Here is a 15,657-nt window from a genome sequence, read left to right as displayed (position 1 = left end):
CCAGGTTTGATCTGCAGTGGGAAAGCTGGCACCTCTAAAGCACTCACGGAAATTAGTAGAATGACTGCAGACCACAACGCTTCTCAGTTCTGCGTCTTCCTACATGCTGTTCCACTCGGGAATTCCCTCCCATCGACTCTTTTCCCAAGCTCTCATAATAACAACATTTCTCAATTCAAGAAACGTGCAAGCTCAAATTACTCAGAACAACTTTGATAACACGGCTGTCTATTGTTGGCCGCTTGACACGTTGGGCCTTTGTTTCGGTAACTATATATTTTAAAAATCCCACCAGCCTTTTAGCCCACATGTGAGCGCGGTGAGCCCCCCTGTGCCGTCAAATGTATTTTCCGCACACGGCATTTCTAAAAGCGTGAAAACGAGCCGACGTATTTCATGCACCGGACATCAGCGGTGTGAGTTTTTTCTTCTCCAAATACGCTGCAGAAAACCAAATTTCTGCTGATTAATGTCGTCAGTGCTTTTGGAGGATGGTTGCACAACGTCCACGAGCATTTGAATGAAATGTCAACAACGTCAAGGGGCTTGTTGGAAGCTCACTTTCCAGCTCATTTGTTGCGTCTTTAAAACTCGCGTCGAGTAGCCGTAATTACTCCCGAAGTTCACGCATGGGCCCGAGCTCTGTGGAAACGTGAGCACCTCTCGGCCACAACCAAACGGTGAGCGGAATACTTCTAATCCTTTACTTCTCAAAGGAATGTGTGTACTACTTGTCTTAGTGTTGCCTCCAACATTCCTAGAGTAGCTCTAACGTGAGGTTGTCTCAAATCTACTCCTAGACAAAGTATATTCTTTGTAAAAAAAATACATTTTAATTGCTCTTTTTTACTTTGCTAAATAAATCACAGGTACATAATATTATACCGTCACATATGTTCATTAAATTCAATATTAAATGAAAAAAATAGTTTGCGTACGGAAATGTACAATCTAAGTTCTATTCTAAAAGCACAAATGTGTCGATGCCCCATGAGCCGCGGCACCTGCGACTGCACTTCCCCCACCGTGTCGCTCTCCGTTTCTCAACGTCAAAGGTGTGCTCGCCGTTCTCCCTTCACGTCGCCGTCATGTTCATTCCCTCGGAATAGGGGACACGCCTTGCGCTCTTTAGCAATTGAATAATGCAGTCATGACAACGACACTTCTTACGCATAACGCAACTTTCACCAAAGGTCTCAAAGCGCCGGCAGACACTCAGCATGACAGTAACTCGTGCAACCAAAATACGAGAAAAAGTGAATACTATAAGCTTTTTGCTGAATTAGCTAAAAGTTGATAAACGCCAGTGTATACGTAAGTTATATGATTAGCTTTTAAAATCGTCCACAGATTCAGAGATCCAGATATCTCGTGGGAGAGTTCCAGAGTCTGGGGGCTGTCACACGGAGGGAAACAGCTCGGTCGCCCATCGGCCAAAGGCATTACGGCCTGGGAACGCAGAGAAGGCTTGTACCCGTAGATCTTAAGAGACATTGGGGGCACGTGTGGGTGCAGCCGCGTGTCTCTGATGTAAGCTGATGTAGATTTTAACCTGAATCCATATTGAAACTGGAAGCCAGTGTTGGTGAACACCCTAGCGGCCCCACTCTGAAGAAGCTGTAATTTTTTAAGCACCTTCTTGGCGACGCCACGGATCACGCCGTTGCAATCGTCGATGCGAGATTAAATAAAGGCACAGAAGCAGCTTCTCTGCATCTGAAGCAGAGTGAAGGGAAACGGAGATATTCCTAAGATGTAAAAATAAAGTCTTGCTTTTTTATATGAGCCTCGAAAGACAGTGTTTGGATCACAGATGACACCTGGATTTCTGACTTCCTGTGCCAAACCGATTACACGGCCATGAATCATAGGCTTGAAGGGTTTTTGGTTGATCTGTGTGAAAAAGAAAACGTATTCACGGATGCCAAAATCGGTTAAAATGCCACGATATCGCCAGGAACCCCAGCCTGAATTAAGACGCCACTCGTAACTTTGTTGAGATGAGCGTCTCTCTCACTCTCTCTGGACACAATAAATAACTTAACGTGGGCACACGCCTTGGAAGATTCCTGTTTCTGACAGCACCACTCCGTCTGATGCTGAGCATCAGTGACCTTGACTAGTTTTGGCCACTGTGCTTCTTCACTCAAGGATCACAATGACAATTATTTTTGGTTCTTTCTTCTTGAGAAACTGCAATCGCCTCTGTCTAAAGCTGATGTAATGTGGCCCAATACATTTCATTTTTTGTACAAATGCAAGTGAAAGTAAAACAAAACGAGGATATGAAAATGCAATTAAATTATAAAAACAGATGTTAAAATGTTTGCGTGACAAACACCTTTCATAATACGTACTTCTGCAACACAAAAGCTGGTTCCTATGCTTTGTTCATTTTGCCACACTTTAGTCAAACCTTTGCATACAATCATAGTAATTAATTCTCTGCGGGAAATTAATCAAGTATATATGCATGTTAAAAGTTATTTGGCGAAACAATCTGTTAATCGTGTACAATTTAAAATGTACAATTGAAAAATAATTTTCTTTTACATTTTATTTAAGCTTTTTTTTTCAAAACAGAAGAATCATTGTTGCCGCATCCACAAAGACGCTTCATTCGCTGCAGCCTGCTCGGTGCCCTGTCCTTGCCCTCCCTCTGGCTCAGATACAATCGCTCTCCTGGCAGGCGTGACCTATCAAGCCCTCTCTGCATTTGGGCCGCATTGCGGATCTTCTTTCAAACATCGCCGGGGACCTGGGCTCCTTAATGGCTCGCGCCCGCCACAATGTCAGCTCTAAAGCCTAGCTAATGCGACATCAGTGGCCTATTGTTTGCTCCTGCGGCCCCCCTGCCTGGCCCCTGCCATTCTGACCCCCCCTGCTTGCCTAAAAGCCTGTGATTGTAACTCTGCTCCAGAGCTCTCAGTAGGCTGTGAAATTCTTCACATGCCAAGTTGCAGGGAGCAATCAAAGCTGCTTGTGCAGGGCCTGAAAGAGAAGGTGTGTGTGTGTTCACACTCATTTGAAGCTCACCCCCCCCCCGCCCCCATCTCCCTCTGGGGATCCCGGCGAGGGAACAATGCACAATAATTGCAATTGTCGTGCTGGCAAGCTCCGGCGGGAAAATAAATCGTCGCAGCCAGCTCTGGGCACACACATTGATCGCGCTGATGGAGAGAACGGTCCCAAACGTCACTTGGGCTCTCAAAGAATTCTTTATTTTCCTCCGAGCCAGACGGCGTGTCTCTCTCTGCGGTCTCGGCCTAGGCAAATTGAGGGTGCGGGCACGGGCGTGGAAACCGCACACCGTGGCCAGGGAGGGCCAAGGGCACCGCACGCGGGCGGGCGGCAGCGGCCTCTCCGCGTCGGAGAATCCGCCGCCAGGCAATGAACAAACTTGCTCTGTGGAAGCTACCGCTACTACCACCGGTTACCGTTCCCCCGATCTTCTCTACGCGATTCCTCCCTTGCCCTGTTCAGGACTCGGCGTGCCAGACTCACCGTTTGTTGTCATCCACATGGTGTTCAACGAACATAATGCAGGTCACGACAACAACAATGCACTCGCGCAATCACGAACACTTTAGGCACTGCTCCACTTTGGAATCTCCTCTCATTGTCTCTTTTCCCAAGGTCTTATTATAACAATAACCTAGCTCAATTCAAGAAACTCTTACCCATTACAACTTTATGGTGCCGTTTGTTGCTGACCACTTGACGTTACAAACATTCGGGGCCTCCGCTCAGCAACTGTATCATGTTATATTGGGGGGGGGGGGGGGAGAAAAAAAAAACGTCTTGCTGGCTAACGGGAGGGAGAGAGGGAGGAGGGGAGGCAAGAGGAGGTAGGGTCACGCGCCTGTGCGCTCGCACCACCTGGGAGGTGGAATCGCCGAGTCGCAGAGGGATGACATCGCTCTGCGAAGGAGACACCCGCCCACAGCGCAATGGCTAAAGCTGTAGCGAGGCTGTGGGACGAATTCGCTGTCTGACTTCCCCTATGGAGATTAAGGGACCATCCATTTAGTACGTACGCATGGAGGGGGGTGAAGCCTCGATAATAATTATTTGTCTACATTGGCCTTCAAGTCAGTTAGATAGTCCGGCGGTGGACTATCTGTTTGCTTAAACACGTTAATATTCTTAATCCGTGATCGTTTCTGCGTGGATTAAATATTGGCCGTTCTATAGGATTGGGGGGGGGGGGGGGGGGGTAAAAAGTACGCGTGCGTACAGGGAGGGGCGGAGGGGTCAAGTTCTGACAGATTTTTGCATACCTACTAAATGGATGGCCCCTAACCGCTCGTCCCCACACTCTCTGCTTCGCCCCCATACGTTGAAAACAAACTAAAACTCCGGGAGTTGCCTCAGAATTATAAGCAGAACCTTCTTGGAAAGAGTCGAGTGTTGGAACTGAGTAATGATTTGCGAGAGCTCTGGAACATTCACGGAGTTCACAGACCGGCCTTTGGGGAATGAGGAATTGTTTTATTTTCCACTTGCTGCGTATTGTTTACAGACCTCTGAGGCATCAACACTTAATACAAAAAACGCTACTGAGAATGTGTAACTCACACGGTTTTCGTTCACTCTCAGGGACTGAAGGGATAATTCTGAGCCACGGGAAACCACAGAGAAGTGGGAGGGCAATTAGAACCGGTGCCAATAATTGTCCAAGCTTTGTGGTCCTACATTGGAATGTTTTAGGCAACTCCATGAACGAGTGTTTATAGATGGGGGAGGAAACCGGAGTGGGAAAAACCCACAAGCACGAGGGGAGTAAACTCTCACTAAGAAAGTGACCCGCTTGCTTTACTGCCAGGAGATGGCAACCCTGATGCCCAAGGGTAGGGAGGGAGTCTCACAAGAGTGAGTGTGTGTGACCCACCAACCCTCGCTTTCACAGTTCTGGATTACAACAGGCGACGTTCATCAGCCTCCACTGAGAGGGTCAAGTATTCAGCGTCAGTGTCCATCTCTGTGGTGTTTGTGACCCCCACGCGTGTCCAATGGGAGCAGAGAACCTAGGTCATGAGCCTGTGGAAGCGAGAGGTGGTGGCCCCACCACCGGTGCGTGAGCGTGGTGGTGGTGGTGGTGGTGGCGGCGGTGGTGGTGGTGGTGGTGGCGGCGGTGGTGGTGGTGGTGGTGGCGGCGGTGGTGGTGGTGGTGGTGGCGGCGGTGGTGGTGGTGGTGGCGGCGGTGGTGGTGGTGGTGGTGCGACCATGGACGATGCCTGCTCCAGCAGGTGGCCTCCTCGCCTCGCTGGTTCCAGGGAGCCAGATTCTAATTTAGTCCTCGAAACTTTCTGAGAAAGCTTTTTTAATGTTACATCATTTAGAAAAGTGAAACGTCATTACAGCAGCAACTGTTTCTGTACTCGTCTCAACCCAGAGAGAGGATGTAATTGGATTAATGTAACAATTTAGTTTCGTCTGATTGCAAAGTGAATGGCAAAGCATAGGCGCTGGGCTTGTGCTATCCAGACCACTCCATCCAGCTCACTTCACCACACAGGTGTTCCACCTTCAGGTTTTGTCCAAGAGCTGGATATGGATACGGTTTGCTTCACAGTGGGTGCTATTTTTAAATTCTTTTTTCGGTAAAGGAGGGGGGGGGGGGTTAGTGTGGGAGAGCGATGTACACCGGTCAGCGACGTGAGCTGTTACACTGAAGGGCCTAAAGCTCTGAGATCTCCGTTCGCAAGAGGGCAGAGCTGCGACGCTCAACTGGACAGGGGGAGCAGGACTCGACGTTACTCACGAGCTGCAAAAAGGATGAAACTGACGTGCAAGTGTCTTGTTACTTTTTTGCTGCAGTATTTATAAATCCCTCGTTCTAGATCGATAAGGCCTGATGACTACCGCACTTGCACGATACGAGCAAGCGCTGTAAGTTTGCAATCCAAAGTGTCGAAGCATTTAAAAAAAGTGCTGCAGCCAACTATATTTTATCTTGGCCTGTATCCCACAAATCACGTCCAACATTAACCAGGCGTGAATGTTTAGCAGCATCAGTGTTGAAGATGTCCAGTGGCTCGTGATGTGACTCGAGCCAACGACGTCAATCACGAGTTCTCAGTATCCTAGGAACTCATAGAGTAATCACCCCAAACAAACGTGCAATGAAACATCAGTTTAACACGTAGGCTTTTGCGACCAATATTATCAATAAGGAGGTTTTTTTGGGTTAGATTGCGTAAATATAAATGTGTCTTTAAACTTGCCACGACCTGACACAGCCAATTAGTAAAGTTTATCACGTAAACCAATCATGCCGATTAGTGACGAGATCAGCAGAGTGGTGTGCTGCAGAGGAAACCCACACATGTTGTTGTTGGAGAGTAAACCTACACATCTTGTGGGTTTACTCTCTAACACACAGGTTAGTGCTGAACTAGTTACTAATTAGCACGTTCTGTTTACTGTGACAAACTTTACTAATTGGCTGTGTCAGGTGGTGGCGGGTTTAACGACGCATCTATATTTACAGTGACCTAACCCAAGACCAGCTATATTATGGTGAATGAAAACATCTTGACATTGTTTTAATTTAAAAAAATCAATGTTCCTGTTGATCTCGGCCAGCTGAATGTACTCCTCTGCTTTGACCACTGCTGGACTGTTGCCAGTAAAACTGCTTTCATTCATTGCCTGGGGTCGCCTCACATGAAGGTCGCCACCTTTTCCACTGTTGACCAAACCCAGAGAGATTTCTCGGTCAGCCTAGGTCTATCCAAAACGGCGGAGTTAACTGCTTTGAAGTTAAATACAATTACCACCAGATTTCGGCATAAACCAAAACCTGCTACCCAAACACCTACCTCGACCTCACGTTTTGTTTTGGTTCCTCTTCAACCGACTAAACCTGCCTGCTTGAGCCGGCCCTTCCATCTCTCACCCCCATGAGAAATCTCGAGGCTCCTGTGCCACAGTGCACACGATTTGTCTATAAACTTGGGCTGAAGTTTCATGCTCAAATCAGACCATATCATAATTAAGGTGGGCAATCCTTAGCAGACATATTTAATGGAGTATGTAAGATTAAATAATAATAAATAATAGATTCGCACACCACAAATACAGAACTCCCACATATATATATATCGAACATTGCGCAAAGCTGCGTTGTGATTTGTGCTGGAATCGCGCCGACTCCTCGTGCCGTGTGAGTGGGGCGCACGTGCTCACGGTGCATCCACGCGCGCGCGCCGCGTTCACACTGCAGCCTACATAGCTCAAGCTGAGTTACGTGCACGAGCAGTAAGAGCGTGTGTTAACCTGGAGTATTAAAGATTACATTTCTCACCACATGATAACTTCTGGGACAACAGTGGATCATATGGACCCTGATTAGCATCGAGGTCACAATGACCGTCACAGCACAAAGTGAAATTGAGGTCAATAATATTGGCTTAGTCGTTTTAGGCCCAGGCCTTTCTAAGTTTTTCTAAAACCCTTCTACACTTTACAGTGTATACAGACATATATAAACTATTATTTTTGAAGTGTTTTAAAAAGTGTTAAAACCTATTATCGTCCAAGCAAAAGTGTAAAACACAGCAGTGATCGTGGAATCAACAAATTACAGTTATTACCATTATGTACACTGCAGATTTATGTAAATCATTCACGCACAAATTACTATTAATAATTTTTAGAAAGCACTTTTTGTAAATGGACCAACCCCAGACATAAGTCTGAGTAAGCGTAAGTTTATTATCAACACTGCGCAGTAATTACCAAACCACGGCACAAATCAACTCCTGCCACCCAAACACAGATGTCGATTCCCGGACTGTACCGGGTCAAACTGCGCCATGCCGCGGGTCACAACTGGACAAGTAGCAACCATACATAGCAACCACGTTTGTGTTTCCCAACTCTATCGGATGGTGGTGAATTTCAAATTCAAGACCATGAAAAACTACAAATATTTGAAGGAAAGCGATATTGATGCCTCCACATCCACTTGCAAGGGGTGAAACATGAACTGAAGCTGACAGTGAGAGAGCCACAGTGGGGAGGCAACACTGTAGTGACAGTTATTTGCAATGTGTATTTTTGTGGACTGGTGACCAACACGCTGCTCTCTTCCACAATCTCTCACGTGTGGGAGAACTCTCAATGACACCACGGTGGCAAGTAAGTTAAATCGACATCTTTGCAGGCAAACGTTTTATCTCTCACCGACAAGGACGTGCACTCTTTCAAGCGCTTGCAGATTCAGACATAAAAAAACAAGTGTGCTTGACGGTGGACTGTGCAACTGTCTTAGATAAGTGCAGGAAGCAGGCTACTTGGTGGAGACCAACCAGCCACAGGAGCAAGCAGGGTTTAAAGGACTGCCGATCACATGCTTACATCCTCTCAATAAGATTCTGCAAAAGACCAAGACATCTAAATTACCATTGTGGCTGGCCTTTGCAGACAATAAAATACAATTGACTCTGTGGAAATTAATGCAATAATTAAAGCTCTTAAAAACCAAGACCTGAAACAAACAATATCTCAAAATAGCAAAAAACATCTACAAAAATGTAACCGTTACACTAACATTTTATGATCACAATTTATAAAAAAAAATAATTTACATGGGAAGTCACTTACGCGTGAGAAAATGTTTTCCAAAAATATTTTGTCGCGTTACCCTCCACCACCTAACATAGCCAAAGTGGTTTTTTTTTTACAAGGACAGGCATTTTACACGCAAATAATTACTGCTTGAGCTTACCGGTAAACTGAAGAGCAATTCTCACAAAGTTAACATGTAAACCAATACATGCGAAGATTGACTTGAAACTGTGATGCATCCTCAAGAAGTGATGACCTGACGAGTGTAAACGCTTGTACACGTGACAAATTTATTTGTTTGGCTATGTCAGGTCGTCGCCTCAACCAATGTTTAATTATGAATAACTTAAGCACTTCATTTGCTGGTTATATAAATACATACAATTTTAACTTAATTGTCTAATCAATTTCACAATACAGGACATTGTATATTACTGCCTCTTTATCTGTCATGTCAATTTGCTTAGGGACATGAGCATACACACAAAAATAATTGTCTTTATTTTCTGAAGTGTATACCCTAGTCCATGAGATGTCATCGATGTACAGAGTAATCTGTGCTTTGCTGTAAACGTGAGAGGCGCATTATAAAATGACAAGATTAATGGTGGCGGCGGTGATTAAGCACTGACCAATGGGAGCCAAGTCTACAACTGCCCACGGCTCACCGCTGGTGAAAATGCCGACCTTTCCCCTTCACTCACCCACTGCCTGGCAACGTAACCTCACCTTGCATCTCAGCGGCAACATCTCCAGAGCTCATTCCCAGCATCCGTTCCTTCCAGTCCTTGGCCAGAAGTTGCTCCACACAGGAGGCATCTGTGGGGCACAATATTTTGGGTCGTGATTAAAGCCCACAGCTCAGAGACATTGTCACACTATCACACAAGTAATATGACAGAGTCATTATTTCAAAACTTAATTCCCCCGCGATGACCCATGAAACAGATAAGACAAATCAAGGTAATAAAACCAAACACGACAAGGTGAGTTGAAGCTATTGCCATTTATAACAGAGGATTATAAATTACCATGTAATAGCATCATGTGTGTATGCGCGTTGAACTTCTTTAGCACCGTACACAGCCCACCATGGCAATCAGAGGTGCAACAAGGTCGAAAACTGTCCTGCAATACCAAAAGCACCGATAGAATGCACATGTACAGCCCTTTTCCAGTCTTACGCGTGGTGGATGAAGGCCTTCCCAAGGCATGCGGTGAGTGGGTGTTGTTTGACCATACTTCACCACGCTGGGTAGTATGGGTTTTGTAAAGGTGGGAAGTGTAGACGCAGAAATACAGCACAATGATCAATTTTATTGCAGTGCCCTCCACAGCCTACAACAGCTCCACTGCCTATAGCACCTGGTATGCAGGGTGGTTACCCCCATTCAAGTGCTATATCCAGGCTCACCCTCTTGATTAGCTTCTGTTGTTCAGGACAAAGCGTGAAAGTTAACTCATTGATAATGTAATGGCGATAATGATTAATCTGTGGCATTCATAATGCAACGTCTTGGGCTTGTTTCCCCAGTTCCTATACAATGCATTTTTTACTTTTACTAATCTTAAACAGAGAATCACTATGCCTGGAAATGGCATCATTTTCCATGACCTCACTCATTTCTATTCTAGGAAATGCATTAAAACGCATTGTTTGTCTAAAGAGGTACGTTTTACCTGCATCCAACTACGCTGAAAATTGTGCTCACGCTCCCAGTTTCACAGCCGTGGCAAGGCGGAGCAAATGAAACCCGTGCATGTATGGAGGTATGCCTGCGGAACTTCTTTCGGACCGTATGTAGCCAGCCATGCTAATCGGAGGTGCGGGCGAAGGACAACAAACTAAACACAAAAGCAGTTCGAAAGAAATTAGTTTTCAATCTGGCTCCCAGTGGCTTGCTAATATCAGAAGTAAGAGCGTTCCAGACGGCCGCAGATGCGCATCTGAAAGTGCCGCGTGATAATGCGGCGACCACCGTCTTTGAAGCGGCACAGCGGTGACACGCCGGAGCTTTGCATCCTAAACTTTGCAGCTTCACTCCAAACGGCTTCAAAAGGAGCTTTACGTTCTCCCTCTCTTCTGCACGAATTTTCTCCGAGTTCTCCAGCTTCCTCCCACAGTCAAACACGGAGAAAATCATCGGCGTTGGCCAAAAATCCCAATGAGGCAGGACACTCCTGAGTAAGTAAGTAATTAAGATGACTATGCCTATTTCAAACGTACACACATGTTGTATAACAAGTGAGCAGCACAGTGTCACAGCCATGTGGGCAAACAACAAATGAGCTCGCAGCTCTCCACACGCATTAACGCCGACGACTCCGACAAACAGTTGTACATCTGCGCAGCCCCTCGGCCTCACGGCTGTGGAAGAGTGCGCTCGTGTATATCTGCCTTGCAGCCTTGAGTGGCACAGAAGTGGCATGTTAGCTCCTCACCGCACGCACTCTCCCACGCAAACCGTAATCTTGTGGACAGGTGGGCTTCTGCCTGTGGACATTAAATACGCAGTGGGTAAGTATGTCTGTTGAACTCCTTTCACACCGCAAGTAGCCAACCGTACTAATCGGAGGTGTGTTATGTGTGCCTACGTTGGCTATTCTGCGAAGACACGTGTGGCAAAATGCCACTATCTCGGCCACACGTACGTGTAACTCAACTCTTCCTGAAAACAAGACATATGCTCTTCGCGTTAGAGATGCCCTCGTGGTTGCCACGCTTGCACTGGGCGCAGCTGCCCAGTCAGTTGTTTGCAAACATGCACCATCAGGCGTAAAGTGAAGGTTAGAGACTTTGTATCATTATTTTATTATTATTCACAAGAATAAGTTACGACATTCGTGGGGCCACGGCTACGGCCGTCACCTGCCTGGGTCTGAGCCGGTACACTCCGGGAATTGGCGTCTGTATTCAGGTGGCAGGAATCGATTCGTCCCGAGATCTGGTACCAGTATTGCTGTGTTGAACTTCATCACAGTTTACTGCCCAGTTCCGATGACGGACCCAGTGCTGACTGAGAATTGTGCGTGCGGGTTTTGGTTTAAAGTGGAAAAAGGTTAAAGCACGTGCCGCGGCCCACATCCTAAATATGACCATGATGCACTGCAGTGCTCCATCTTCTTAGATTAACAACTGCTTCTCCGCGACGACACATTTCACTCGCTTCAGTACAACTGTCACTGAAGTGCCTTGCTGATCTGCAAAGTCTCAATGTAAACACTGAATTCTGCCTGCGATCAAATGAAGGCAATGCATCATACAACTACATGTGTGTGTCTGTTTATCGACACCCTGCACACTCTCACGCACGACGTGTTCCGTCTCATGGGATTTTCCACGTCAAATACATATCTTAAAGAAACCACCGTGACATACACAAGTTTCATATTGATTTGTGATCATTAGAAGCTATAAGTACTCGCATACTTGTTGTGCTATAAGGTATTCACCCTCCAGCGATGGCACAGTGATTTGCACCTCCAGGTAAGAACCCGGCCTTCTCCGAGTTCAATTCCTGGTCGCGGCTGACGTCAATGGCGAGAGCGGCCTGTGAAATCATCCTCGTCCCCACACGTTCACGAACCCGCGTCAGCCAGGGTGCTCGAGTACGGTGAAGCAGTCTCTACGACCAATGTGACCTACCGAGGCCGTTATCCAGCAGTGGACTGAACAAAGCGATGTTCGTGAGTGACCACTAACTTCAGCAGGGCATTTGTTTTTGCTCCGATTTCTATTCGCTTCTTTGATGTACTCTGTTTTAGGCTGTTGCTCTTTGTCGTCTTGGTGAGCCAGGCCACTCTCGCTATCCTGTTTTCGCGAGTCCTCACCCTGGTTGCACAAACTAAACTTGAAACGTAATCGTCACCGTCAATTCATTGATGTTGTTACATCATGGGAGCTTGACGGGAAAGCCTCAGACAGGGCAACAGGATTGTGTAAACTCAGTCACAGCCATCTCTGGTCTTACACATAAGCTTAAAATTCTCTCACATAGCTTGGTTATATTTATTAAACAAGATATGTTTTGTTTTAATATAAAGGTTAGTCTCGTTTTAAATGAAAACAGTATTCATATTCATATACAGACCTTGTAAAATATGATGTTCAAGCTCAGTAGGAGGAACTTCAACATAAAATGTAAATACATTTAAAATGAACTACCATGTTATATATATTACTATCCCCGACAGATCTATGCAAAGTCTGAACACAAACTGTATCTTAAGATGACATGGTGCTGTACAACTACAGCGAGGGTGAAATTACACGAACATTAGTGGGGGGGGGGGGGGGGGTCGGCGTCTGATTACTCTCAGTCGATATAGAAGGTTGTAACGATATCCATGGAGGGGTCGCCACCTTTCTCGCTGTAAACCAGACCCAGACAGATTCCTTCAGTCAGCCTGGGTCTATCAATACTCTGATGAAGTTCAACACAATGATGCCAGCAACAGATCTCGGGATACAAAAATAAATTCCTGCCATCTAAACACAGATGCCAGTTCCCCGACTGTCCAGGTAAAACCAAAGACAGGTGACAACCCTAATCCACATACGTCAACTTGATTAAGAAGGATGAGAGAGACACGTGTAAGAATTGGACATAAGGGTTCATGAGTTAGGACAGAAATCAAATTCCCTTAAGCTTGCACGTGGCAGGAAAATGGAGTCAGTTGCGAGTTTAGCTGACATCATGGAGTCCAGACAGGGCAGCAGCGGAGATGAACGGGTACCCGATGGAGGGGTTTGGAGATAAAACGGTGCCTGTCAGTAGTAAGGGGATGTAGTGAGAAGCGTATGAGAGTATCCTGCCCTCTTGACTTCTCCCCTGGTTAAACAACGTAAACTTCAATTAAACCTAAATCCCGATCACCGATTTGGTTCATCGTGACCTGATTACATGGAGGCACACCGCAGCAAGAAAACAATCTGTCAAAGACAGATTGTACATCCGTACAAACACGTCGAGTCAGAAGTGGTGTTGTCACTGAGTGATGAGGTGGTCGGCACTTCCCCGTCGTGCATTATAGACACTCCCCACATCTGATTGTGGCCCCAGTGTTAACGACCTCACGCATCAACCCTCACAAAGTAAATGCTTGGAGTGCTTCATATCAAAATATGAAAATGTCGTCATCAAAACACGGTAAAGCGCACACAGGACTGCCGTCTGTACCATTGCGGGGCTCCCGGCTTGAGTTATCACCAACGCCGCCGATCCACCGCCGTCGCTTATCGAACACCGGCCACGGACAACCGCAGAGCGCTCGCTACCTGGCAGGCGTCGCCGATGGAGCCACGCTGGCTCCGAGCCACGTGCACACCTCCACCCCTACTGCCCGGCACTAACTGGACCAGTTTGAACACGAATTATTGTCGGGTAAAAGACACGGTGCCGAAAGAGAAGGCCATCGATAGCACGCGTTGTGGGCGAGACATGGGATGCTGTTAACGTGTCTTTCCTAACACTTCAAAATTGCCTGCGAGAGTTTACGCGTTAGCGATTGATCATGCGTGGTGTAATTGCTGCATCTTGATTGATGAGATCACGATTAGTGTCTCTAACGAGTTCCGTATTTATAAACAAAGGCGGCAATCACGAAAGCCGTGCCCAAATAAATTAAATCACTCCTGAAAAAGTGCAGATCGAGAGGAAATAGGAGAGCTTTTGGCTTCACAGAAGTAGAGCAAAATGAGTGGAGGTGACAGCTCAAGCTCCGTGATGGGAGACACTGATACAGGAATGCTGATAGTCGTCGGTAAGATACGTGTGTGCGGTGTACGGTGTCTGTTTTACGCAACCGACTGTAACCAAATAAGATTCACCGCTTCTTTTGTGAAGGTCGCTTGCGTGCCTGCATTTTCTAGGGACGGCTATTTACTCGGGACGGGTATTTACTAGGGATGGGTATTTACTAGGGATGGGTATTTACTAGGGATGGGTATTTACTCGGGATGAGTATTTTATTAACTTAGTTGCAACGTCTATCAATACAAGACTAAATATTTGGACTGTGACACCGACACTTACTTCGCTGTAAAACGGTCATGCATGTCCGCTGTCATTGATGGCGAAACTTACATAATTCCCCAGAAAACTCATCAAGCATGAGCAGGAATCAAGCGTCCCACCTAGTACAGACTGGCTTACAAGCGGCACTGTTAACAAAATGTAACCCGTCAAATCAATGTGAGTTCCGACTTGTGTGGGCATCGAGGAATTGGTGCTCATCTCCTGTTGACAGCCCTGTAAAGTCAGTGGTGATAATTCCACAATTCTAAGACAGGGGCAAGTCTATCCATAGGACAACAACTGTTGACTTCTTCACAAAGTTGTACTAAATTTTGATCTAAAGCTTGTACTACTTGTATCAACCTCGCAGGAATACCATGGCGAGTCAACCACCACCCCTCCAACCAGGATTTGAACTCGCACCCTCGCGAGTGTTAGCGGCTTGCTCTGCGGAGTGTCAGCACCGCGAATCGTCCATTCAGCCAGCAGTGAGTGTGGTGGCGTTGGAGCGTTTCTCTGTCCGGTCGCAGGCCTCTCCAGAAGCCCATTGTAGGACACGACCCTCACAAATCGACGCCGAACGTGGCCCGTACTTATGCGCGCGCTTCACACATTACACTTACAAAACCCTTCCACCACCATACTGCAACACTTCATATTGCTAGAGCGCTGTTTTATATCATTTCAAGCAACTATAAGCAATATAAAAATTGCCAAAAACTGATTTAAAAAAAAAGAAAGACCATCCTCAGAATAGAAAATAGAAAGAGTCACAGTTTCAGCTGACAGCCAAAGCAACACCGACTTCAAAGCGACGTTGCCGAAGGGCACGGCAGCGTTTGGAATATGGATGATTCTACGGGTTTTATATATATCATCTCATCACACATATGCCAATGATTGCCTCACGGCGGTATGGCCAATGGGGGAACCATCCGGGCTCAGCACGGGTGCTCCGAATCCCAGCAAGTGACCGAGCGAGGGAGGGTGTTAATGTTTAAAAAATGAAACTTACAAATGTTGGCTTTGAACAGTTGACACCGGCTCTCAGTGACTGACGTGTAAG

At 46.4% G+C, this 15,657-nt stretch overlaps 1 protein-coding gene across 5 annotated transcripts in view; it reads right to left on the bottom strand.

Annotated features, from left to right (window-relative positions):
* Nucleotides 1-15,657, bottom strand: part of LOC133350384 (transcription factor Sox-5-like) — a 278,499-nt gene that overhangs the window by 173,970 nt on the left and 88,872 nt on the right. For all 5 annotated transcript variants that reach the window (XR_009756057.1, XM_061564709.1, XM_061564712.1 and 2 more), the window contains exon 3: nt 9,304-9,393. Coding sequence is in view for 4 of the 5 variants with exons in the window: in XM_061564709.1 (XP_061420693.1) it covers nt 9,304-9,393 (90 nt within the window). In the remaining variant the exon portion in view is untranslated. The remainder of the gene's footprint in view (nt 1-9,303; nt 9,394-15,657) is intronic.

This window comes from Lethenteron reissneri, chromosome 33, assembly GCF_015708825.2.
Source record: "Lethenteron reissneri isolate LAM-NWPU_2019-01 chromosome 33, ASM1570882v1, whole genome shotgun sequence".
Classification (NCBI taxonomy): Eukaryota; Metazoa; Chordata; class Hyperoartia; order Petromyzontiformes; family Petromyzontidae; genus Lethenteron; species Lethenteron reissneri.
This window is presented reverse-complemented; position numbering and strand designations above follow the sequence as displayed.